Below are 24,654 nucleotides of genomic sequence, written 5' to 3'. Positions count from 1 at the left end.
CTGACTGTCACAAAGATAGCAGTATGGGGGGGGGGGGGGGGTGTCTGACACACTGACTGCCACAAAACTGGCCATGGTCACAGCAGATAGATGACCCTGCTGCACTCACAGTGACCTTGTGACACTCATTGCGTTAAGTAGAACTTACTATGAATATCAACCCAAAGTTAATTATGTTCATAGAACAACTGCAATTCTCAAGCAAATTTTTTTACTGCCTAGTTTCTCTGAGTTTAACAAGGCCATCACCGATAAGTGTGGAATTTACAGAGTGAAGCAGTTGGGTGCTTACATAAGAGCTCAGGCAGGGGCATCTGGGATAAGAAAATGGTATTACCTCTCAGCTGGCGTCACTCCATCGTTCTACTGCACTTTTGTAGATAATCTGCCATTTCAAGATGGAGTAGACCAACGAAAACATTCATACTGATTACAACCACAATGGATAACACAGTTGTGTTAAGACAAGCTCTGCAGAAAGTGACAAAGAATGGTCTAGTGTATGGCTCATTGCCCTCATTTCCTCTCCAAAAATATTAGTGTGCAAGTTACATACTTCTAGTGGGTTGACCATATGGAAACAGATGAAGTACAGATTAATAACAGATATCAAGAAAAGTGCTTTGTCATGATTATAAAAATTGACAGTTTATTTACTACTGAACAATTTCATTTCAGACAGCAATGGAATCTCGGCGGGGGGGGGGGGGGGGGTACATAGCTTCTAACATATGCACAAAATTTAGTAAAGACGGTAATTTAATCTCAACTTCTCATGGTATTTGAGCAACTAAAGTGGAGTCAACCCTGATAATAGTGTAAGGAATAATGGATGCAATGGTGCTGTCGGCAGTGTGGCTAGGCTCTGGATTGAATGGGACAGGACGACGACAACAATAATTACTCGCGCTCATTCAGGTGTTCAAGTATGCTAGGATGCTACAGGTGGTACTACATATCATATACCGTTACATCTAAGCTCACTGGAGCAACGTACTGCCCTTCAAGACAGCGTGCAATATTCAGAAAAACGCCGCAACTCGTGTGAAATATGCGAAACAAAAGGATCACGAAATGACTGAAACAGATCGCTGAAAGTGCTAGTGTTTTCAGTTCATCAGTTCACAATGGGTTCAATCCAACCACGTCACGACATGGTAGTGGCTCTGAGCACTATGGGACTTAACATCTGAGGTCATCAGTCCCCTAGAACTTAGAACTACTTAAACCTAACTAACCTAAGGGCATCACACACATCCATGCCCGAGGCAGGATTCGAACCTGCGACCGTAGCGGTCGCGTGGTTCCAGATTGCAGCTCCTAGAACCGCTCGGCCACAACGACCGGCCACGAAATTGTAGTCTCAACTACTGTTCGGTGGTTCAAAATTACGGTAATTTTGCTAAAAGCATTTAAGTAAAACCTCCGGAGCAAGTACTCGAATGAATTGGTGAGTAAACAGCTGATGAAAGACAAAGCAACGAGCGATGGATGCACGTGGTTGCATTTCGATGAACCTTTCATCCGAAACTACGCTCTCTACATAAAATTAAATTAATGAAATCGCAGATTTAATCACGAACAGTCCCTGTCGAATTAACGAAGTGAAAGAAATGGATTAATCACTGCTGCATATTGAAATAACTCAAACCAGTACCTGATTCTAGGATGTAACAGTAAGCTGTACCGAGCAGAACCTTATACTCACATGTCATGAGTAAGAGCGCCTGTCCTTTCGAAGTTTTCACTGGTCGCCTCCTAACGGGAGGCGGAGAGGACAACTGGCAAGCTACATGCGGTGCCAACCGCTGCATAATGGTGCAGCACTGGCCTGCCTGATTTCACTGCTGTTCTACACTGCAGGGGTGCTGTCAGGGAGGCAAAGTTGAGTCATATAATTGTTAGCTCTGACTCTACGTGGAACTTCCAAAACAAACTCATTCACAAATTTAGCCATTCAGTAGGGTGCACGGGAAAGGCTATGGATCAATGTATACAGATATATACTGAAGTGACAGAAGTCGTGATAAATACGTACATACACTACTGGCCATTAAAACTGCTACACCAAGAAGAAATGCAGATGATAAACGGGTATTCATTGGACAAATATATTATACTAGAACTGACATGTGATTACAATTTCAGGCAGTTTGGGTGCATAGATCCTGAGAAATCAGTACCCAGAACAACCACCTCTGGCCGTAATAACGGCCGTAATACGCCTGGGCATTGAGTCACACAGGGCTTGGATGGCGTGTATAGGTACAGCTGCCCATGTAGCTTCAACACGACACCACAGTTCATCAAGAACAGTGGCCGGCGTATTGTGACGAGCCAGTTGCTCGGCCACCATTGACCAGACGTTTTCAATTGGTGAGAGATCTGAAGAATGTGCTGGCCAGGACAGCAATCGTACATTTTCTGCATCCAGAAAGGCCCCTACAGGACCTGCAACATGCGGCTGTGCATTATCCTGCTGAAATGTAGGGTTTCGCAGGGATAGAATGAAGGGTAGAGCCACGGGTCGTAACACACCTGAAATGTAATGTCCACTGTTCAAAGTTCCATCAATGCGAACAAGAGGTGACCGAGACGTGTAACCAATGGCAGTCCATACCATCACGCCAAGTGATACGCCAGTATGGCGATGACGAATACACGCGTCCAATGTGCGTTCACCGCGATGTCGCCAAACATGGATGCGACCATCATGATGCTGTAAACAGAAAAAATGACGTTTTGCCATTCGTGCACCCAAGTTCGTCGTTGAGTACACCATCGCAGGCGCTCCTGTCTGTGATGCAGCGTCAAGGTTAGCTGCAGCCATGGTCTCCGAGCTGATAGTCCATGCTGCTGCAAAAGTAGTCGAACTGTTAGTGTAGATGGTTGTTGTCTTGCAAACATCCCATCTGTTGACTCAGGGATCGAGACGTGGCTGCACGATCCGTTACAGCGATGCGGATAAGATGCCTATCGTCTCGACTGCTAGTGATACGAGGCTGTTGGGATCCAGCACGGCGTTCCGTATTAACCTCCTGAACCCACCGATTCCATATTATGCTAACAGTCATTGGATCTCGACCAGCCCGAGCAGCAATGTCGCGATACGATAAACCGCAATCGCGGTAGGCTACAATCCGACCTTTATCGAAGCCGGAAACGTGATGGAACGCATTTCTCCTCCTTACACGAGGCATCACAACAACGTTTCACCAGGCAACGCCGGTCAACTGCTGTTTGTGTATGAGAAATCGGTTGCAAGCTTTCCTCATGTCAGCACGTTGTAGGTTTCGCCACCGGCGCCAACCTTGTGTGAATGCTCTGAAAAGCTAATCATTTGCATATCACAGCGTATTCTTCCTGTCGATTAAATTTACTGTCTGTAGCACTTCATATTCGTGGTGTAGCAATTTTAATGGCCAGTAATGTATACAGACAGTGCTAGAACCGCATGCACGACGTATAAAAGGGCAGTGCATTGGCTGACGCGTCATTTGCACTCACGTGATTACCGTCGCGCCTTGGGAAACAACAGACCTAGAACGCGGAATGCTAGTAGGAGCTAGACGCATGGGACATTTCATTTCGGAAATCGTAAGGTTATTCATTATTCCTAGTTCCACAGTATGAAGAGTGCGCCGAGAATACCAAAATTCGGGCATCGCGCCTCACCACGGACAACACAGTGGCTGACGTCCTTCACTTATCGACCGAGAGCAGCGGCGTTTGCATAGTGTCAGTTTCAGTGCTAACAGGTAACGGATGAGCATGAAAGCCCCACGGGAATCAATGTGCGCCGGCCGCGGTGGCCGTGCGACTCTAGGCGCTCCAGTCCGGAGCCGCGCTGTTGCTACGGTCGCAGGTTCGAATCCTGCCTCGGGCATGGGTGTGTGTGATGTCCTTGGGTTAGTTAGGTTTAAGTAGTTCTTTCTAGGGGACTGATGACCACAGCAGTAGCGTCCCATAGCGCTCAGAGCCATTTTGAATCAATGTGCGACGTACAACGAACGTATCCGGTAGGACAGTACAGCGAAATTTGGCGTTAATGGGCTACGGCAGCAGACAATCATCACAAGTGGCTTTACTAACAGCGCCTCTCCTGGGCTCGTGACCATATCGGTTGGATCCTAGAGGACTGGGAAACCGTGGACTGGTGAAGATGAGGCCCATTTGAATTGGCATGAGCCGATGGTAGCGTTCGAGTGTGGCGCAAACAACACGGAGCCTTGGACCCTAGTTGTCAACGAGGCACTTTACAAGTTTGTGGCGGCTTCACAGTAGTGTGGGCTGTGTTTATATGGAATTGATTGTGTCCTCTACTCCAACTGAGCCGTTCATTGACTGGAAATGACTATATTCGTGTACTTATTCCCAAACACGGATGGTTTGAACAACGTTCTGGACAATTCGAGGTAGCCCAACATGAATACCATCGAATATTTATGGGACAAAATCGGGAGGTCAGTTAGTGGACAAAATTCGCAATTATGGACGGCTGTAGAGGCAGCACGCCTCAGTATTTCTGCAGATGACTTCCATCGACTTGTTGATGCTATGGCACGTCGAATTGCTCCACTATTCAGGGTAAAAGGAGGTGAAACACGGCATTTAGAGGTGACCCATGACATTTTTTCATCACTGTACCATAAATAAACACATTTTAGGAATCATCCATTCTGCAGATTCTCCTTACCTGGGGGCAAAAAGGTAACGTACGGTGTGGCTTCCTTGTTGTAAACACATTCGGAAGTTCGGAAATTACGACTCTTATGACACGCAACTGACAGCAGGGTTCGAGAAGGTTGGGTGCAGTTCATAGCTGCGCGAGTGTTCAGACCTTGTTCTACATGATGTACATGTCACGGTCAGCTTATTGGCCACTGCCCGAAACAATTTGTAAAATTTTTTGTGGGGAGCATGGGGGCTATGTAAGTAGGCTGTTTAGGTTTTTATGTTGGTAACGCCACGTAGCGCTCTGTATGAAAGTCACTGGCTGTGGTGTGCGCAGTCTGTGGCTGGTTGGCATGGCTGGAATATTCGCCATTGTAGTGTTGGGCATTTGGATGTGAACAGCGCGTTGTGTTGCGCAGTTGGAGGTGAGCCGCCAGCAGTGGTGGATGTGGGGAGAGAGATGGCAGAGTTTTGAGAGCGGATGAACTGGGCGTGTGTCCATCAGAGAGAGTAAATTTGTAAAACTAGATGTCATGAACTGATATATATTATGACTTTTGATCACAAACAATGTATTTACCTTAATAGTGTTCAAAAGTCATCATATATATCAGTTCACGACATCTAGTCTTACAAATTTACTCTCTGATGGACACACATTCAGATCATCCGCTCTCAAAACTCCGCAATCTCTCTCCCCACATCCACCACTGCTGGCGGTTCACCTCCAACTGCGCAATGCTACGCACTGGTCACATCCAACTGCCCAACACTACAATGGCAAATATTCCAACAATCGCAACCAGCCACAGACTGCACACACCACAGTCAGAGCGCTACGTGGCGTTACCAACATAAAAACCTAAACAGCCTACTTACATTGTCACGGTCAGCTAGCTTTCAGTTTTTTTTACGGAAGGCAGCAACTTATTCACAATTTTCCGCTTCTTACGTTGCCATTTCGTAAATGCTGATCTGACGCAACTTTTAGATGTAGTGAAGCATGTCACTAACAAAACACCAACCCTGCATTATAGTTTCACATAACGCGTTCAGCGGCCAAGGCGACAGCCTAGAGATGACAGGTGGACCTCCGCACGTGTCAGCAGTGCAGCACGTCGCTGTACCAGCTTCCACAAACATCCCGTGAGGTGACAACACAGGTGGGCAGCCTCACATTAGTATTGATGGTCGTACTGGAGGTTATTAATACTCAACGTCTCACACCAATGAAACACTGTGTTGAAAGTGCGACGTGTCAGTCAGTGTAATCGTCATCTGGCGTTCCTTCTACACAGCCACAGCATGCGTCTGTCACAGAAGAGGACAGCACCGCAGATTTGTGTGTAGCTTAACCGGCTTCCACTTGTGTAGAGCACCTGTGCAGTGTGCCAGTTACTACCATAGCACAATTATTTTATTACGCCACCCCCACTCCCCGGGAAATACAGGGGTAATTTGCCACAACTTTTGAGGTCCATCAAATGAAATATATCAAGCTCGAAAGAGAAGGGTGTGGTCTCCATTCCGGTTGTCTACACAAGACATCCAGTAAACGAGGTGCTGTAAGTGGGGTGAAGCTGCTTACCCCTGGCACAGAGAGACATGTGCAGCAAAAAAAAAAAAAAAAAAATTCACTTTAATCGGCTTATGAAATGCACTCCAGCCTGCATCAGTCACTCACCAAATAAGCGGTGAGGAACCGATCACTGAAAATTCTTTTATATCATATATATATTCCACTGAATTACGAATAATCCAATAACTCTCTCTTAAATAATGCTAGAAACAAAACTAAAATTTATTGTTCACCTTTAATGTAATGGAAAACTATGTCTCACATTGAATGTAGTCTTTGATGTTAATGTAACCACAAAGTATACTGAATATGTCAGAGATTATATAGGGCCATATAATAAAATTCTTTCATCCGTATCTGTCAAATTTACGATAACACTTGTGACACACAATGAAATCCCACAGAAGCAATCTAAAAAGCTTAGAAGGGTTCTTGCAGGGTAGGTTCTCCTGAGAAATAATTGTCAAGATAAAATTCGACAAGGTTGCACCCCTTCCGAGTTAATCACCATTGAAATTAGCCAATCAGGCCATTGTGTACGCAAATTCCAGCGGCTAACCAGATGAAATTAGTGTCAGCTGTTCTAACAATCTAGATCATCGCTCCCGAGACTGGTCAGCCTTCGGCTCTGGGTTCGATCCTATTCTCGTGCATCCAATTTTTGTATCACTGTCATGTCCGGTTTAGGATACCGCCTCTGGCGGGCAGCATGAATTGGCTCAAGCAACGACCTCATTGACTAATTTTAGTGCTAATAAACGCGGAAGCAGCCCAACGTAGCGGATTTGTTTTTTCACAATTATTTCTCAGCGCAACCTATCGTGCAACGCCGTTACAAACTTTTCAGACCGTCCCTGACTATACTATATGTGATACATCGTTTTCACGAGTATCAGATCATCCAGGATAACGAAGGTACAAAGATTAAAATAAATATATATTATACTCTTACATTAACATGGCACAGTAAAGTATAAGTGCAATTATGACATGTTTTAATGCAGATCTGAGCTACGACTACAGCGTGATGACATTAGGTATATCGCAGACACAGATACATAAGCAGTTGCCATCTGGAGCATAGCACGACTTATACATTTATGATCCATATTTGATGCATCCATTCATAACAAATTTTTTTCTCTGGAAAATGGACAAAGCTTGAAATTAGTCAGTAAATAATTAGTAGATGTTGCATAAACAATTAAAAAATTTTTCTTCAATATTTCAGAGCTACAATATGCAACATACGGAAGAACTTGATATTTTATAGGATACCTGTTGCAATTTCTGACCATCATGTTCTTCATCATCTCAGTGTTGCATATTAGTTGTCCAGTTACCTATCATAGCATCAATCGATCAACCTCTATAGGCAGTAAGTTGACAGCTCAATTTACCAGATTATGTTACAATTTTTCCATTGCCCTTTCGGACCTCTGTCATTTTTTTCATTAACACTGAGTATTCTAGTGCTCGCGAACTACTTCATACCAACTATAATTACTCTGAATACATCAATAAAATCTATTTTTTATTTTTCTGGAGCAGCACTCTCGGATCAGGTGTCAGGTTTTAAAATACTCACATTGTTTGTCTTTAGCGGTCTTCGTCATACACTTAATCAACATCGCAACTGGATGATGGTTAGAGTTGACCCACTGAGGGAGAGTTCTCTCTTGTCCATGTGAATTACCTCTACTGAAACATTTAAATTTCTGTAATAGTGCCTTTAATGATAGTTAAATATCCCACTGGTTTAGCTGCATTACGTCATGAACCCCTACCTTGCTACTCCTCTAACCTCTATGATTTACCTTCCCTGATGACTTTAAAATCTGCTGTCCTCCAGTTTACTGTCTGTTCTTATAGAAGAGTCCCTGACAAATGAGCTATCATTTCTCTGAACACCGCTTGATAAGCATAGCGTTGCATCAGGCACATCTGAATGTCTGAGATAGCTTCGTCAGCGCCCTTTAAATTTCTGTAAGACCAGTCAATCTGTGCAAAACTTTCATACTTTTTATAATTTTGTATAATGACAGTATTTGGAATAAGAGTAGTCATTGGGATGAGGGAAGTTGTGCAGTTGAGGAGAAAACGTCCTTCAAATGAACCGAATTTATATCTCTGTCTATCCGTTGTATAATCGGGACAGTGGTCGGTCAAATATTCACCAAGGAAAATCCCGAAACAGTCACACGTTTTGAGAAGTTATTTTATTCAGACAACCAGTTTCGACACCTCAGTAATGCCATCTTCAGGCGTCTAGGCACTCCACGTACAGATCAGACATATCGATACTTGCATACTGGAGCCATCAATATCTGGATATTGTGAATTGGTCTCTGGAGGTTTACTTCAAAGCCTTGACAAAAACTGCGTTACTGAGATGCCGAAACTTGGTGTAAAAATAACTTGTCTAAACACAGGACTGTTTGACGATTTTCTTGGTAAAAAAGAATTTCTGACACATCCTTGTATATACATTTCCTTGCACATAATTTTGAACAAAATACTTTACATAGGATATTACGATATTTGTCGTAAATGTAATCTTTAATTTTAGTTGCACTGTGTACTTTATATAGTAGTAGTAATACATAAGTGCACTATAGAATCAGATTCAGATATATATTTGCGTCAAGGCGACTATGAGAAATACGCTTGTCATTTCGAAAAGTATATCCGCTTATAAAAGACAACTTTTACGACAGGCAGAGATAATGGACAACTTTTGTCATCACGGTTATTGTCTGTGTCAATGCTATGTACAATTTTTCAAATTAATAGGTACTTTGTAACAAATAAAATGGTATTTGTAATATTGGCATTTTCACAAAGAAATTTTCCAAAACTGGTAAGTTAAACGCAAATCGGAATGCAGTGTCACAAAGTGGTGAAAATTTTTTTCTAATGATACCTCATTCATCCCCTTGCGGTTATTAAACATTGACAAACACGGGTGTCGACTTCAGAAATAATACCTATGAGTATTGATGCAGCAGTGTATTTAAACTCTATAGTATCATACCTCTGTCAGTCCAGTAATACTGTTGACCCTTATATTTACCTTTAGTCTGTGTGTCATTTTCAACAATAGGATGTCAGCTGTGCAAAGATCCACCTAGGGAGACTGGTGGAGAAGCAATGCTCAATTCACTGGTGAGTCATTCATATAGCATACACACTAGTGTCATAGACAGTGTGTGGGTTCTGTCACCACTATAGGCAGACCCCTCCCCCCCCCCCCCCCAGCAGCAGCACCTGCAGTAAGTGGCCCCCTGGCTCCCCTGTGAATACACCCATCCACGCAGTGCCTCTGTGTGCAGCGTGCCAGCCAGCATATGGGACGGGACCACCCACCACCTTCGCCGTCAGACCCGCAGCGACCACAGCTGGACTCTTGCCACAGTTGTACCGCCAAAAGTTGCTCGACATACTCCGCAACCTGACGATGCAGCCGTCTCTCGCTTTCGGTGAGTTGTGTCACTACACATGCACAAGTTCTGCACTTGTACTGCTGTTTATTGGAATGTAAATCAAATGTTGTGAAGGCATTGCTAATTATGCATGTAAATTTTTTTTCGTGATTTTCTTTAGATTTATATTCTTTTTCTTTTTGTTCATATGGGCATTTCTAATTGTGATTATGTAACATTCTACTGTGGTTTTTAAATGTAAAGATGTAATTATGAATTATTTCGTTTGCCAATGGATAAGTATGTTTCTTGCTTTGTACCGGTAGTACAGTTTGTAAAGTTCTCTTTTGGAATATTGTTAATGGTGAAAGATGCAGTCAAGAACATTTATAAAGATTTATGTAATTTACGATAACGATATAATATGTATAGACAGGGGACAGCGATAGTGATATCGATAGTCGAAAGGTTGTTGTGTAGTAGAGAGGATGGTCGATGTTGTGTCTGTGAAGCGTGGGCGGGAGAATAGTACTGTGTTTTATGAAAAGCATACGTAATTGTGTGGACTGTGATACCGAACTATCAGATTGTTAATTCTCTTTACTACTGCGGTATGTAATGCCATCGCCAGCGAACTTTAAGAGCAAATTAACCGGAATGTGAAAGTGCCGCTAACTATACTTTGTTGTGGCCGACACGAACAGTGCTTTTATGCGAATGAACTTTGCTGGTATTGGTTTTGGGTGGTGGAACTGTTGTACATCACATTCTATCATGCCATGAAAGTGAAGACCTTAATTAACTGTGCAATATAAATGACTTTCAATGACGTTGTCGAGGTTTGAAACGCGAGAACAGAGTGAACATTGTTTACGGTGTGCTTCACACACAATAACAATTCTATGAACTGTGTATTTGTGGCTAAGACTATATGAATGTGACGAACTGTGTAATTATGGACGATAGCGTCACGGACAGTGCATAAAGTGTAAAAACGAGCGACGTCTACGTCATGTACTTTGAAAGAGAGGACATGTCAACAACGGTCATATACTGGCGTCTTGTGGTTTGTTGATCACCACGGGCTTAACGATACAGCTGTGCCGGAACTTTATTTGCGTTTCGCAGGAGAAGATTAACCAGCGGAACTGCATGTATCCTGCTCTCATCATCGTAACCAGCCGATATCGTGCTGCCCAACGCAACGCTTCGTATGCAACAAAAAGTTAAGAGATTTCGCCGAACGCTTTCCCCTGACCTAGAAACTTTCTTTCTCTATTAAAAGTATAAGAATTACAGACTCTATTTAAATAAATTCTTTATTTAGTTTATGTTTGCTTTCTGCTAACGAAAATAAAATTACAATCAGTGAATTAAAAGTTGCCTGGTAGTCATTGTTGAAACACCAGTAAATATAAACTTCTTCCTCTCATTAGAACTAATTCTCCTTGCATGTCAAAATTATTGTAGTTATTTTATGTAGTTTTATGTATTTTTATGAGACTAGATATATGACAGTGACTAATAAGAGTATTTTGTCGCGAAATATGGCGTCGCGCGAAAGTTACGGCGAGCGCCATAATTCCTTGCGTTCTGACCAATAACGTAAAAGCCGCTATTCCCGTATTGGTGCATTTCCTGACGTGAGCAGGGATTATAAATGTCAGCTGTCAAATCACATAGGGACTGTTTACCCAGTAATAAAAGTTGTTGATATTGTATTGCTACGAGTGGTAGTATTAATAGACGCTGGTTATACTCAAAAGTGGGAAGTGGGTAGAGGTATGGTGAACCCCCCCCCCCGTGTTCATGCGGCTATTAACAGTATTGTGTGTGATTCACGAAATTTTGTCTCTTTTTCTAATTCCTTTCAGATATTGTCTTTGATGTCTTTGAAGTTTCAAAGAATATATACACAATTTTGTGAGTTCAGGTTAATTTCAGAGCAGTTTCTCGAGAATATTAGAGTTTTCAGTTCATAAACAAAGTGGGATCGTGGGCAATTGAGAAGTATAACAAAGAGTGTGGTTTTCCAACTAGAATTTGGGATGACTTCACAGTTCAGATTTTGATAATTATTTTTCCTGTGGGTTGAGGTCATCACATAGTTAAACAATTGAATTTAAGTGTTTTTGAAACTATTTCCTTGTTTATTGGTTTATTTAACGTAGATGGTGCTTTCGATGCTGTTCATGTATCTTACAAATTAGTCTTGTTTCAGTGCATTGCCACTCAACAACATTCTGAGTTTAAGGGGACATTGTACGTGAAATTCGTTGAAATTTGATGTTTTCTGTTTTCTTCTCCATAATGTACTTTGGACTTTCCAGAACATTTTGATATACAATACGTTAAAAATCAAACAATTGTGAGACCTTCAAATAATATTTTGAATGTTGATGTGTGACTGTCAAATTTTGGGGCTACACATGTACTGCCATATTTGAGGAGTCGTATCTTGAGAACTGCACAGTCTAGAAGGCTGTGAATTGCTTTAATTTGTGCCTACTGCTACGTCTCAGAAGTTGGCATTACGAATAAACAAATCAGTCCTTTGTTTCTGATACTAGTTTTCGTTGAAAGTGGTGTGATTACCGGCTATTTTTGTAGTAAGTTAAATTACGTTGCTTTTTATAAGTAAATAAAATGACTAAGCGTAAAAGTAACTTCAAAAAACGTAAGTTTTCGGGTAACAGATATGTGAGACCTGCATTTTCTGCTGAAGTACTAGAAAACACCTTTGACAGGCCACGTCATGCTTTCTGTCCACCGCCACCAAATACTTGGTGTAAATACAGGCAAGCTGAATTTTTTGGTACCCTGCATGAATTTACACATAAACATTCTTTTCCATTGGCAGTAATGGAGGCAATCAAACCTATTTACAGAGATTTGGAAAATCCTGAGCTACTAAAGAAGTGTTGACATGGGAAGACCCAGAATGTGTATGAGTCCTTCAGTAATGTTGTGTGGTGCCGGGTGCCTAAAAATGTATTTGTTGTTCTTATGACTCTAAAGTTAGCAGTGTCTCAGGCTGTAATAACTTTTAATGGTGGGAACTATGAAAGACTTAAAGTTCTGGAGAAGTTAGGGGCTAGATTTGGACAGAATACAGCTAAAGGACTGCAGGAACTGGATGAGCTTCGTGTATGTAAAGCAGAGTTAGCTGCTCAGCAAATGACAAAAGAAGCAAGAAAGAGAAGGAGGAGGCAAGCATTGGGCTGTTCTGACACTGAAGAAGACGCAGACTGTGGGACAGGTCAGTTCTAGAGCATAAAAGATGCAGAAATGTAAGTGCGTATAAGAATTTTTAATAAAAAAAGTTTTAAACCTCAATATCTCTAAACTACATTTTTTGCAATAAATGACCATTTTCTAAAAAAGTACCGATGGTAGAGACATGAAATTTTGACAGCATGGCAAATGTGAGATTCAACATATATGGAAATAGAATAATGAAAATATTCCGTGTTGTTTTCTTTTGTGTTCGAAAAAAATAGATAACACGCCCCACAATACAATTTTACTAATAATTCTAGTTCAGTATATCTAGAAAAATACATTCAGTAATTATGGAACATTGTAAATTGCTGTCTTAAATAGTTTCCAAAACAATGGCTCACAAAATTCGATAATTTAACATTGGCGGCATAGGACATACAATGTCCCCTTAAGTGAATGGATCTTTGTGAATATAAGTGCATGGATCGTGTCAGTTAAAAAAAAATATTGAAGAAACATTACGTGGAATTGCCCAACAACGGAATATTAGCCCTAAGAGGTGTGGACATGGCTTGTTTTGTGTATGTGTTTAAATATTTTGAATTTTCTTTAAATGACTTTTTGTATGTAGTGACCATTAAAAATCTTAATACAAAGGATGTATATGAGAACCTCAGGTTGTTGTGTTTCCACTGTAGACAGTCCCCCCAGCAATAGCACCTGCCGTAGACAGTCCCCTGCCCCCCCCCCCTCCCCTGTGAATGTGCCCACCCATGCAGTGCCTTTGTGCGCAGGATATCAAAAGACACATGGGGCGGGACGACCCCCAGCAATTGCCGTCAGCCCAGCAGTGACCACAGGTGGACTCCTGCTGCAGCTTCACAGCCAAATGTTGCCCGACACAGTCCACCGCCTGATGATGCAGCCATCTCCCGCTTCTGGTCAGTTATGTCGCTAAACATGTAAAATTTCTGCACTCCTGCTGTTATTTATTGGAATGTCAATCAAATGTTATATTAAAAAATTGAATTTAAATATTTTGAAACTATTTCATTGTTTGTTGGTGTATTTAACATAGATGCTGCTTTTGATGGTGTTCATGAACCTTACAAATTAGTCTTGGCGATCTTGGGTTTGAAAGCAGGGTTCAGGGCATTGCCATTCAACAACATTCTGAGTTTATGTGAATGAATCATTGTGTATATAACTGCGTGAGAACGTCAGTTGGTTGCGTTACCACTGAAGAGAGTCCCCTAAGCAGTAGCACCTGCTGTAAGCAGTCCCTTGGTAGCCACTTTGAGCATGCACCCCCCCCCCATACAGTGCCCTTGTGTGCAGCATGTCAGCAACCACATGGGGCGAGATGGCCCCCAGCACTTGCCGTCAGTCCAGCAGCGACCACCTCTGGAAGAAACAGCTTCTGAGGAAACAGTAAGCGGAATTAGAAGTAGGAGGCCCAACAACAGAATATTAATGCGAGGGGTGTGGACATGTCTTGTTTCTGTATGTATTTAAATATTTTTAATTTTCTTTAAATGACTTTGTGGATACTTTTTTATGTAGCGACCATTGTTGTTGTTGTTGTTGTGGTCTTCAGTCCTGAGACTGGTTTGATGCAGCTGTCCATGCTACTCTATCCTGTGCAAGCTTCTTCATCTCCCAGTACCTACTGCAACCTACATCCTTCTGAATTTGCTTAGTGTATTCATCTCTTGGTCTCCCTCTACGATTTTTACCCTCCACACTGCCTTCCAATACTAAATTGGTGATCCCCTGATGCCTCAACACATGTCCTACCAACCGATCCCTTCTTCTAGTCAAGTTATGCCACAAACTTCTCTTCTCCCCAATCGTATTGAATACTTCCTCATTAATTATGTGATCTACCCATCTAATCTTCACCATTCTTCTGTAGCACCACATTTCAAAAGCTTCTATTCTCTTCTTGACCAAACTATTTATCATCCATGTTTCACTTCGATACAGGGCTACACTCCATACAAATACTTTCAGAAACGACTTCCTAACACTTAAATCTATGCTGGATGTTAACAAATTTCTCTTCTTCAGAAACGCTTTGCTTGCCATTGCCAGTCTACATTTTATATCCTCTCTACTTCGACCATCATTAGTTATTTTTCTCCCCAAATAGCAAAATTCCTTTACTACTTTAAGTGTCTCATTTCCTAATCTAATTCCCTCAGCATCACCCAACTTAATTCGACTACATTCCATTATCCTCATTTTGCTTTTGTTGATGTTCATCTTATACCCTCCTTTCAAGACACTATCCATTCCCTTCAACTGCTCTTCCAAATCCTTTGCTGTCTCTGACAGAATTACAATGTCATCGGTGAACCTCAAAATTTTTAATTCTTCTCCATGGATTTTAATACCTACTCCGAATTTTTCTTTTGTTTCCTTCACTGCTTGCTCTATATACAGATTGAATAACATTGGGGAGAGACCACAACCCGGTCTCACTCCCTTCCCAACCTCTGCTTCCCTTTCATGTCCCTCGACTCTTTATAACTGCCACCATTAGCGACCATTAAAAATCTTAATACGAAGGATGTATGTGAGAATCTCAGGTGGCTGAGTTTCCACTGTAGACAGTCCCCCCAGCAATAGCACCTGCAGTAGGCAGTCCCCTGCCCCCCCCCCCCCCCCTCCGTTAACGTGCCCACCCATGCAGTGCCTTTGTGCGCAGCATGCCTGCAACCACATGGAGCGGGACGACTCCCAGCACTTGTCGTCAGTCCAGCAGCGGCCACAGCTGGACTCCTGCTGCAGCTTCACAGCCAAATGTTGCCCGTCACAGTCCACCACTTGATGCTGCGTCCGTCTCTCACTTTTGGTGAGTTGTGTCGCTACACATGCACAGTTTCTGCACTCCTGCTGTTATTTATTGGACTGTCAATCAAATGTTGTATTAAACAAATTGAATTTAAATATTTTGAAACTATTTCCTTGTTTGTTGGTGTATTTAACATAGATGCTGCTTTCGATGGTGTTCATGTACCTTACAAATTAGTCATGAAGACCATCTGTTTGAAAGCAGGGTTTCAGTGCATTGCCATTCAACAACATTCTGAGTTTATATGAATGAATCATTATGTATATAACTGTGTGAGAACCTCAGGCGATTGTGTTATCACTGTAGACAGTCCCCTAAACAGTAGCATCTGTAGTAAGCACCCCCCTGGCAAACCCTGTGAACATGCCCACCCATCACACAGGAATTCCAAACTGCATCAGGTTCATTAATTAAAATTTCCGGGCTGAATTGCCGTGGTCCATATATAAAACTTCTTCCCCTTCCTGACGTTTCGTTGCCGGCTGCGGGCAGCATCTTCTGAGGTGAGCCAGCGACTGGCTGCCAGGCACTGGTGGTCCCACTTATATAGAGCGCTTAGGAAGGAGAAGAAGTTTTATATATGGACCACGGCAATTCAGCCCGGAAGTTTTAATTAATGAAGACGCCGGCCGTGAAAGCTTACATGCTATGATTAGACGCCTCTACGGAGAGTATATGTCGATTATGGTACGACGACTGGAGAGCCTACGTAAGAAGAAAGCTCAACAACTTTGTTCACACACTTTTTTGCTACGTTGTCGTGACACTGAGACAGTTCCGAAGTTTTTGAAGGCGAGAAGAATGTTCCATACAGCGCAACCGAACCCTATTTATTTACGCATGGAATTGGCGATGCTGCGGGAGCGGATCCATGAAACACGTCGAGGACTTACGGTAACTAGTGGTCAACTGTTAAATCTTCATTTACGTATTAGCAATACTATACGGTTGGGTGATTGGAATAAGGTGGATAGATTAACATTTAGATCTATGGAACTTAGCGCAGAAGTGTCTTCTAATAGGCAGAAGAAGAAGTTTGAGCATTTACAAAAACCGGAAACATTGATTACAGACAATTCCCATACAGTTCTCAACTTGTCCGGGAAAGAACTATCTAAGGAGGAAGTCTCTGTTCTCTCGAAAGGAGGAAATTTTGCCATCACTCCATCACAGATTCCCACTGAGGATATTGTTGCCAATATAGAAGCAGGGATTCGCCTGTTATCACCGCATTCTGCCGATGAAATCAGGATGGAAGCAGCCAGGATATTACGTAAAGCCAAGCCGCCCAGCAGTTTTTTTATCCCTAGGAGAAAGGAAGGCGTTACGGGAGATTAATGCGGACAGGAATATTATTGTACTTACTGCTGATAAGGGTAATGCTACTGTCGTGCTGAAGAGTGAGGATTATCACAGAAAGATCAGTGACCTCTTGGATCCTACCATCTATAAAAAAACTGATAAAGGACCCTACAACGAAAGTGTTAAGTGCTACCCAGCGATTAATAAAAAGCTCTTCCATTCCTACAGAAGATAAAAGATACCTTTGTAAAACTGAAGCATACCCTCCTTGACTGTATGGGTTACCTAAGGTACACAAGCCCAATGTCCCATTGAGACCAATAGTAAGTGCCATTGGGGCTCCTACTCAAGAGCTGGCTAGATATCTTGCTTCGTCGTTGCAACCGTATATAGGTAAAACTGACACTCATATTAAAAATTCCATGCATTTTATCGAAAAACTGAGGGAGATCACAGTTAGTCCAAGTGACATCCTTGTCAGTTTCGATGCAGTATCCCTGTTCACCATGGTCCCTGTTGACGAAACTGTTTCTTACATAGCGGATATGTTTCCTACTGATATAATAGCTCTGTGTCGACATTGTCTGTCCTCGACTTATTTTCAATATAACGAGTTCTATGAACAAATTGATGGGGTGGCCATGGGTAGCCCCCTCTAAGCCCTGCCATTGCTAATCTATTTACGGAATTTTTCGAACAACAGGTGCTGCAGTCGGCCAAAAAAAAAAAAAAAAAAAAAGCCCTTTGAAATGGTATCGATACGTGGATGACACCTTTGTGATATGGAATCCTGCTGAAGAGGACCTGATTGACTTTTTGGTGCACATAAAGAGATTCATCCAAGGATACAATTCACCGTGGAGAAAGAGAGTAATGGACAATTAAATTTTTTGGATGTATTGGTTATTAATCGGACAGATGGGACTTTAGGGCACAAGGTATATAGGAAAGACAGACACACCGATCGTTACCTAGATAAGAATTCGAATTTTCATCCTAGGCAGAAGAGAGGAGTCATAAAAACTTTAGTGGACCGAGCTAATAACATCTGTGAACCAATTTACTTGCAAGATGAATTAAGCCATTTGCGAACGCTTTCAAGAGAAATAGGTATACTGTCAAGGAAATAGATCGAGCACTCCACCCTAGAAGAAAAGTGCCCGAAAACACACGATAACAACAACCATCGGCTGGAAAAGTTTTTCTTCCATTTATTCATAACATCACGGACCGTATTGGTAAAGTTTTGGCCAAGTTTCAAGTGGAGACAATCTTTCGACCTACCAAGAAAATTAGGTGAAAGACGCATGACACCCCTTAGCTACCCCAGGTGTGTATAAAATTCCGTGTAGCTGTGGCATGGTTTATATTGGAACAACTAAAAGGAGTGTTAATACCCGCCTAACGGAACACAAAAGGAACTGTAGATTGGGACAGATTGAGAAATCAGCTGTAGCGGAACACGTTTTCAAAGACGGTGATCACGAAATAAAATTTAGTGAGACAAACGTGATTGCTAGGACCTCACATTATTATACTCGCATGTATAGAGAAGCTATAGAGATCTACAAGCACGGAAATAATTTTAATAGAAAAGAAGAAGGATTAAAATTAGACAAGATATGGCGATCGACTTTGTACCAACGAAGTGACAATCGATTACCTGTAATCGAGAGAAATGGCGCTAGCCAGAGATAGTTTTAAAGTCGAAAGCCCGTGACGAGTGGTGGCGCCATCTAAGTGCTCTATATAAATGGGACCACCAGCGCCTAGGAGCCAGTCGCCGACTCACCTCAGAAGATGTTGCCCGCAGCCGGCAACGAAACGTCAGGAAGGAGAAGAAGTTTTATATATGGACCACGGCAATTCAGCCCGGAAGTTTTAATTAATGAAGACGCTGGCCGTGAAAGCTTACATGCTATGCATCAAGATCCACTACAAGTACTATGACAGTTAGGCAGGAGGTGAGAAAACTTGGATTTCATGGTTGAGCGGCTGCTCATAAGCCACACATCACACCGGTAAATGTCAAACGACACCTCGCTCGGTGTAAGGAGCGTAAACATTAGACGATTGAACAGTGGGAAAACTTTGTGTGGCGTGACGAGTAACGGTAAACAATGTGGCTATCCGATGGCAGAATGTGGCTATGGTGAATGCCAGGTGTACGTTATCTGCCAATGTGTCTAGTGCCAACAGTAAAATTCGGAGGCGTTAGGTGAGGTCGTGTTTTTCATGGAGAGGGATTGCACCCCTTGTTGTTTTGGTTAGCACTATCACAGCACAGGTCTACATTGTTGTTTTAAGCACCTTCTTGCTTCGCACTGTTGAAGAGCAATTCGGGGATGGCGATTGTACCTTTCATCACGATTGAGCCCCTGTTCATAATGCACGGCCTGTGGCGGAGTGGTTACACGACAATAAGATTGCTGTAATAGAATGGACTGGACTGAACAGAGTCCTGCCCAGAATCCTGTAGAACACCTTTGAGATGCTTTGGAACGCCAACTTCGTGCCAGGCCTCACCGACCGACATTGATACCTCTCCTCATTGCAGCGCTCCTTGAAGAGTGGGCTGCCATTCCCCAACAAACCTTCCAGCACCTGATTGAACGTATGCCTGCGGGAGTGGATGCTGTCATCAAGGCTAATGGTGGGCCGACACCATATTGAATTCCAGCATTACCGATTGAGGGAGCCATGAACTTGTAAGTCATTTCCAGCCAGGTGTCCGGATACTTTTGATCACAATGTGAAGACTGTGTAAGGTCCATCGCATTAAGGGTACTCATACTGAAAATGTAAATATTGATAACTTATATAATCGGTATTAAAGTCTTAAAAACTGTGAAAATAATGTAGGTTTATGATTGAAACAGAATCGTTTTGTTTTTACCCCTAAAAAAATATCATTTTTACCCTCAGAGGATAATTACCCCAGGTTGGGAACCACTCTGATAGAGTTATGGTAGCAACACACTGGTCTCTCATGGGGAAAAATGCGTTCACCGCGAGGATTCAGAAGTAAATATGTAGACTTGAAGAATAAAGATGTAGTGTTAGTAAAATTTTGTTATTTATTAAAGGTATTAAGAATTTTCATGTAAAAGATTCACAGGTATTACTTTTCAGTATGCCCTGGTAGATGTGGGAAATAACTATAGTCAAGACCAAATGTCAGCTTTTCGCAGAAAAGTGAAAGGGCAAAGCAGGTGTCAATTGGACACTAAACGGGTGTGCACGGAATGGAATGGAAGATCAGATGCAAGAAACAGTTACAAATAACAAGGAGTTAGATGGTCTTATTAATATGCTAAATTTGAATTGGTTTAACGTAACTGGGAGACATGGGATGCGCTAATTCGAACGTACTTAAGACAGTGCTTGCAACGATAAAGGATCATGAAACGAGAATTTTTGATACCTCGAAGCTGAACGCCTGTGACATTAATAAAATAAAGTATTTAGCAGAAGCTCTTCCACTGCCTAACACATTTGTAAGAGAACCCAGACAGCAGTACGTTGGTCAGTATGCTGTGGAAACCTCTTCAAGGCTGACTTTAGTGTAACCATGTTGCAACACACAGAAGTACCTCTGGAGCTCAACCAATGGCGCTGAACATCGCAGCAGACAAAAACGCACCACATTTCTGTATGTAAATGTCTCTTCGTGGCACTGGAGTCCCTAGGAAAGGCTAGATAATCCACCAGCTAAATTCTACTCGACAGTGTTACGTGGATACCCATTACACCAAGGAATAGTATAAATAATCCAATGGTGACCACATAAATTAGAGGTAGTTCGTGTGATCTAATTACCTACATGATCGCTGCCAGAGAGAAACTGCACAGGATTCTATAAAGTCTACGTCTGGAACGCCCATAATAACGTTTATCACTCAGAACGCTGTATGGAACTGGATGAGGAAAAATAGCTTTGTTCACCAGAGCATTTGACGTGCACATCGAACAGAGGCAAATTCTTCAACAGAATTAGACAAGTCACCAGTACAGTAAATGACGATTTTAAGGAAAAGAAATGCTGAAGACGCTGATGGATCAGGAACAAAAAATTCATCTTAGTTACCTGTGAATGTGAACCATTAAACAAAAACGGTAAAGGTAAATGCTCATGCTAACAGGAAATTGTAATTCTGGTGCTGGTCTGACATAGGCTCAGTTCCAACTCAAACACTGAAATCAGTTCCTGTATGCGTATATAATGTCTTAAGGAAAGAAACAGAGAGTATTTTTGGGCGAAACTAGGTTTATCAGGTGCAACATATCCATTGGCATACTACAATGCTTGAGTGAGAGATTGCATGGGAGAGTGCTAGTCCAACAGAGTCTATACACAATAGAAATATTTTAGATCTTGTAGCTACGAACAAACCTGACCTAATCAACGTATAAAAATAGAAACTGTGGTTAGTAACCATTATGTCGTCATAGGGATTTTGGTTACTAAAATTAAACCAATCACGAAGACTAGGAGAATATTGATGCTAGAAATAGCAGATACACAGTTGCTAGATCCCATTAGACAATGATTTGACATCATTTAGTTACAGTACAGTGGACATAGACGATTTATGGGCAAAGTTTAAACGGATTGCAAATCACACTCTGGAGAAGTATGTGCCATGTAAGTGGATTGAGGATGGAAAAGACCCACCATGGTTCAACAACGAAATTCGAAAAATGCTGTGAAGGCAAATTCTGTTGCACTCTCTTTGCAAAAGAGAAATTCGTCCGTCTCTAGAAAGTTGGATGAGCGAAGTATACAACAGCTGCCACCGTCATACTTTTGCACTAGATCTTGCCAAAAACCATTGAAAATTCTCGTGCCACGTAAAACTGCCATGAGGGTCTAAGGCTTTTATCCAGTCACTCGTTGACCAATGTAGTGTGGTAGTAGGAGATAGCACGCAAAGCCGATGTTTTAAATTTCGAACTTAAGAAATCGTTCATGCAGGAGAATCGAAGAAACTTGCGGTCGTCGCAAAGACTCCCATATGGAGGACATAGCAATAAGCATGACTGGTGGAGGGAAACAACTGAAAGACTTTAAAGCAGATGAGTCGGCTGGTCGTGATGGAAATCCACTTAGGTTTAATAAAGAGTACTCCACAGCAGGGCTTCCCAACGTGTGGTCCGCAGGCCCCTTAGGGGTCCGCCAGCTCTTTCTAGGGGATTCCACGGCCACCTTTCACCAAATCGTGTAAAATAATGAGTAAAATTATTGAATTAAAATGTGAAAATCAAATTCATCACTGTCTTTTTTCTTTGAAAAACATGTGTGTAGCACTCGAAAGTTGGCAATAACATTCGATCGATATTAATCAGGCTATAGTGTGTTGAACAAAGGGAGTAAATCCACTAGTAGGTGTCTGGATACAGTGGGAATTCAAATTGGATCGTTAATTTCAAGTTGTTTTCATTCATCTCTAAACCAAAGACTGTTGATTCTTCTGGGGAGGGGGGGAAGGGGGGTCATTGGGAACATGGTACTTGCATTAAGAAGCTTTCAGTTCACATGGGATTTGCTCTGAAATTTAAGGTTACTGTGCTCTTGACTGACTAGGGGTCCGCCATGGATTTTCCACTGAAGAAGGGGTCCGCCAGCTTAAAAGGTTGGGAGGCCCTGTTCTACAGCATTGGCCCCTTACTTAGCTTTTTGTTATCGCGAATGTCTCACCCAGCAGAAAGTCCCAATGGACTGGAAAAAGTGCAGTTGACTCCTGTGTATAATAAAGGTAAAAGAATGGACTCACATAATTACGGACCATTATCTTTAACATTTGTGTACTGCAGAACCCCTGAACATATTTTCAGGTCGAACATAACAAATTCCGTTGAGGAGGAAAAGCTTTTGTCCACAAATCAGCACTGTTATATAAAGCATGCGAACCTTGGATGAAGGGCAACAAGTAGATTGTACACTCCTGGAAATTGAAATAAGAACACCGTGAATTCATTGTCCCAGGAAGGGGAAACTTTATTGGCACATTCCTGGGGTCAGATACATCACATGATCACACTGACAGAACCACAGGCACATAGACACAGGCAACAGAGCATGCACAATGTCGGCACTAGTACAGTGTATATCCACCTTTCGCAGCAATGCAGGCTGCTATTCTCCCATGGAGACGATCGTAGAGATGCTGGATGTAGTCCTGTGGAACGGCTTGCCATGCCATTTCCACCTGGCGCCTCAGTTGGACCAGCGTTCGTGCTGGACGTGCAGACCGCGTGAGACGACGCTTCATCCAGTCCCAAACATGCTCAATGGGGGACAGATCCGGAGATCTTGCTGGCCAGGGTAGTTGACTTACACCTTCTAGAGCACGTTGGGTGGCACGGGATACATGCGGACGTGCATTGTCCTGTTGGAACAGCAAGTTCCCTTGCCAGTCTAGGAATGGTAGAATGATGGGTTCGATGACGGTTTGGATGTACCGTGCACTATTCAGTGTCCCCTCGACGATCACCAGTGGTGTACGGCCGGTGTAGGAGATCGCTCCGCACACCATGATGCCGGGTGTTGGCCCTGTGTGCCTCGGTCGTATGAAGTCCTGATTGTGGCGCTCACCTGCACGGCGCCAAACACGCAGACAACCATCATTGGCACCAAGGCAGAAGCGACTCTCATCGCTGAAGACGACACGTCTCCATTCGTCCCTCCATTCACGCCTGTCGCGACACCACTGGAGGCGGGCTGCACGATGTTGGGGCGTGAGCGGCAGACGGCCTAACGGTGTGCGGGACCGTAGCCCAGCTTCATGGAGACGGTTGCGAATGGTCCTCGCCGATACCCCAGGAGCAACAGTGTCCCTAATTTGCTGGGAAGTGGCGGTGCGGTCCCCTACGGCACTGCGTAGGATCCTACGGTCTTGGCGTGCATCCGTGCGTCGCTGCGGTCTGGTCCCAGGTCGACGGGCACGTGCACCTTCCGCCGACCACTGGCGACAACATCGATGTACTGTGGAGACCTCACGCCCCACGTGTTGAGCAATTCTGCGGTACGTCCACCCGGCCTCCCGCATGCCCACTATACGCCCTCGCTCAAAGTCCGTCAACTGCACATACGGTTCACGTCCACGCTGTCGCGGCATGCTACCAGTGTTAAAGACTGCGATGGAGCTCCGTATGCCACGGCAAACTGGCTGACACTGACGGCGGCGGTGCACAAATGCTGCGCAGCTAGCGCCATTCGACGGCCAACACCGCGGTTCCTGGTGTGTCCGCTGTGCCGTGCGTGTGATCATTGCTTGTACAGCCCTCTCGCAGTGTCCGGAGCAAGTATGGTGGGTCTGACACATCGGTGTCAATGTGTTCTTTTTTCCATTTCCAGGAGTGTATATTCCTAGATTTCCTTAAAATATTTGACACAGCGGCACGTTGCCGACTATTAAGGCAGATACAAACATACAGAACAGATTCCCCTGTATGGGCGTGGTTCAGAGGCTTCTTAAATAACAGAACCCAGTATGTTGTCCTCGACAGCGAATCGGAAAGATGGATGTCGTCAGGAGTACCCCAGTGAAGTCTGATGGGACTGCTGGTATTTTTTATATACATAAATGCTACGGTGG

General features: G+C 43.0%; 1 protein-coding gene across 1 annotated transcript in view; it reads left to right on the top strand.

Moving 5' to 3' along the window:
• The window catches only part of LOC126213144 (poly [ADP-ribose] polymerase tankyrase-1-like), a 45,256-nt gene that overhangs the window by 17,867 nt on the left and 2,735 nt on the right, over window positions 1-24,654 (top strand). The window contains exons 4-6 of the mRNA XM_049940763.1: window positions 9,586-9,732; window positions 13,692-13,838; window positions 15,608-15,754. Coding sequence (XP_049796720.1) covers window positions 9,586-9,732; window positions 13,692-13,838; window positions 15,608-15,754 — 441 coding nt within the window. The remainder of the gene's footprint in view (window positions 1-9,585; window positions 9,733-13,691; window positions 13,839-15,607; window positions 15,755-24,654) is intronic.

The sequence above is a fragment of the Schistocerca nitens genome, chromosome 11, assembly GCF_023898315.1.
Source record: "Schistocerca nitens isolate TAMUIC-IGC-003100 chromosome 11, iqSchNite1.1, whole genome shotgun sequence".
Lineage (NCBI taxonomy): Eukaryota > Metazoa > Arthropoda > Insecta > Orthoptera > Acrididae > Schistocerca > Schistocerca nitens.
The sequence above is the reverse complement of the archived record's forward strand: the minus strand, read 5'-3'. Positions and strand labels throughout refer to the sequence as shown.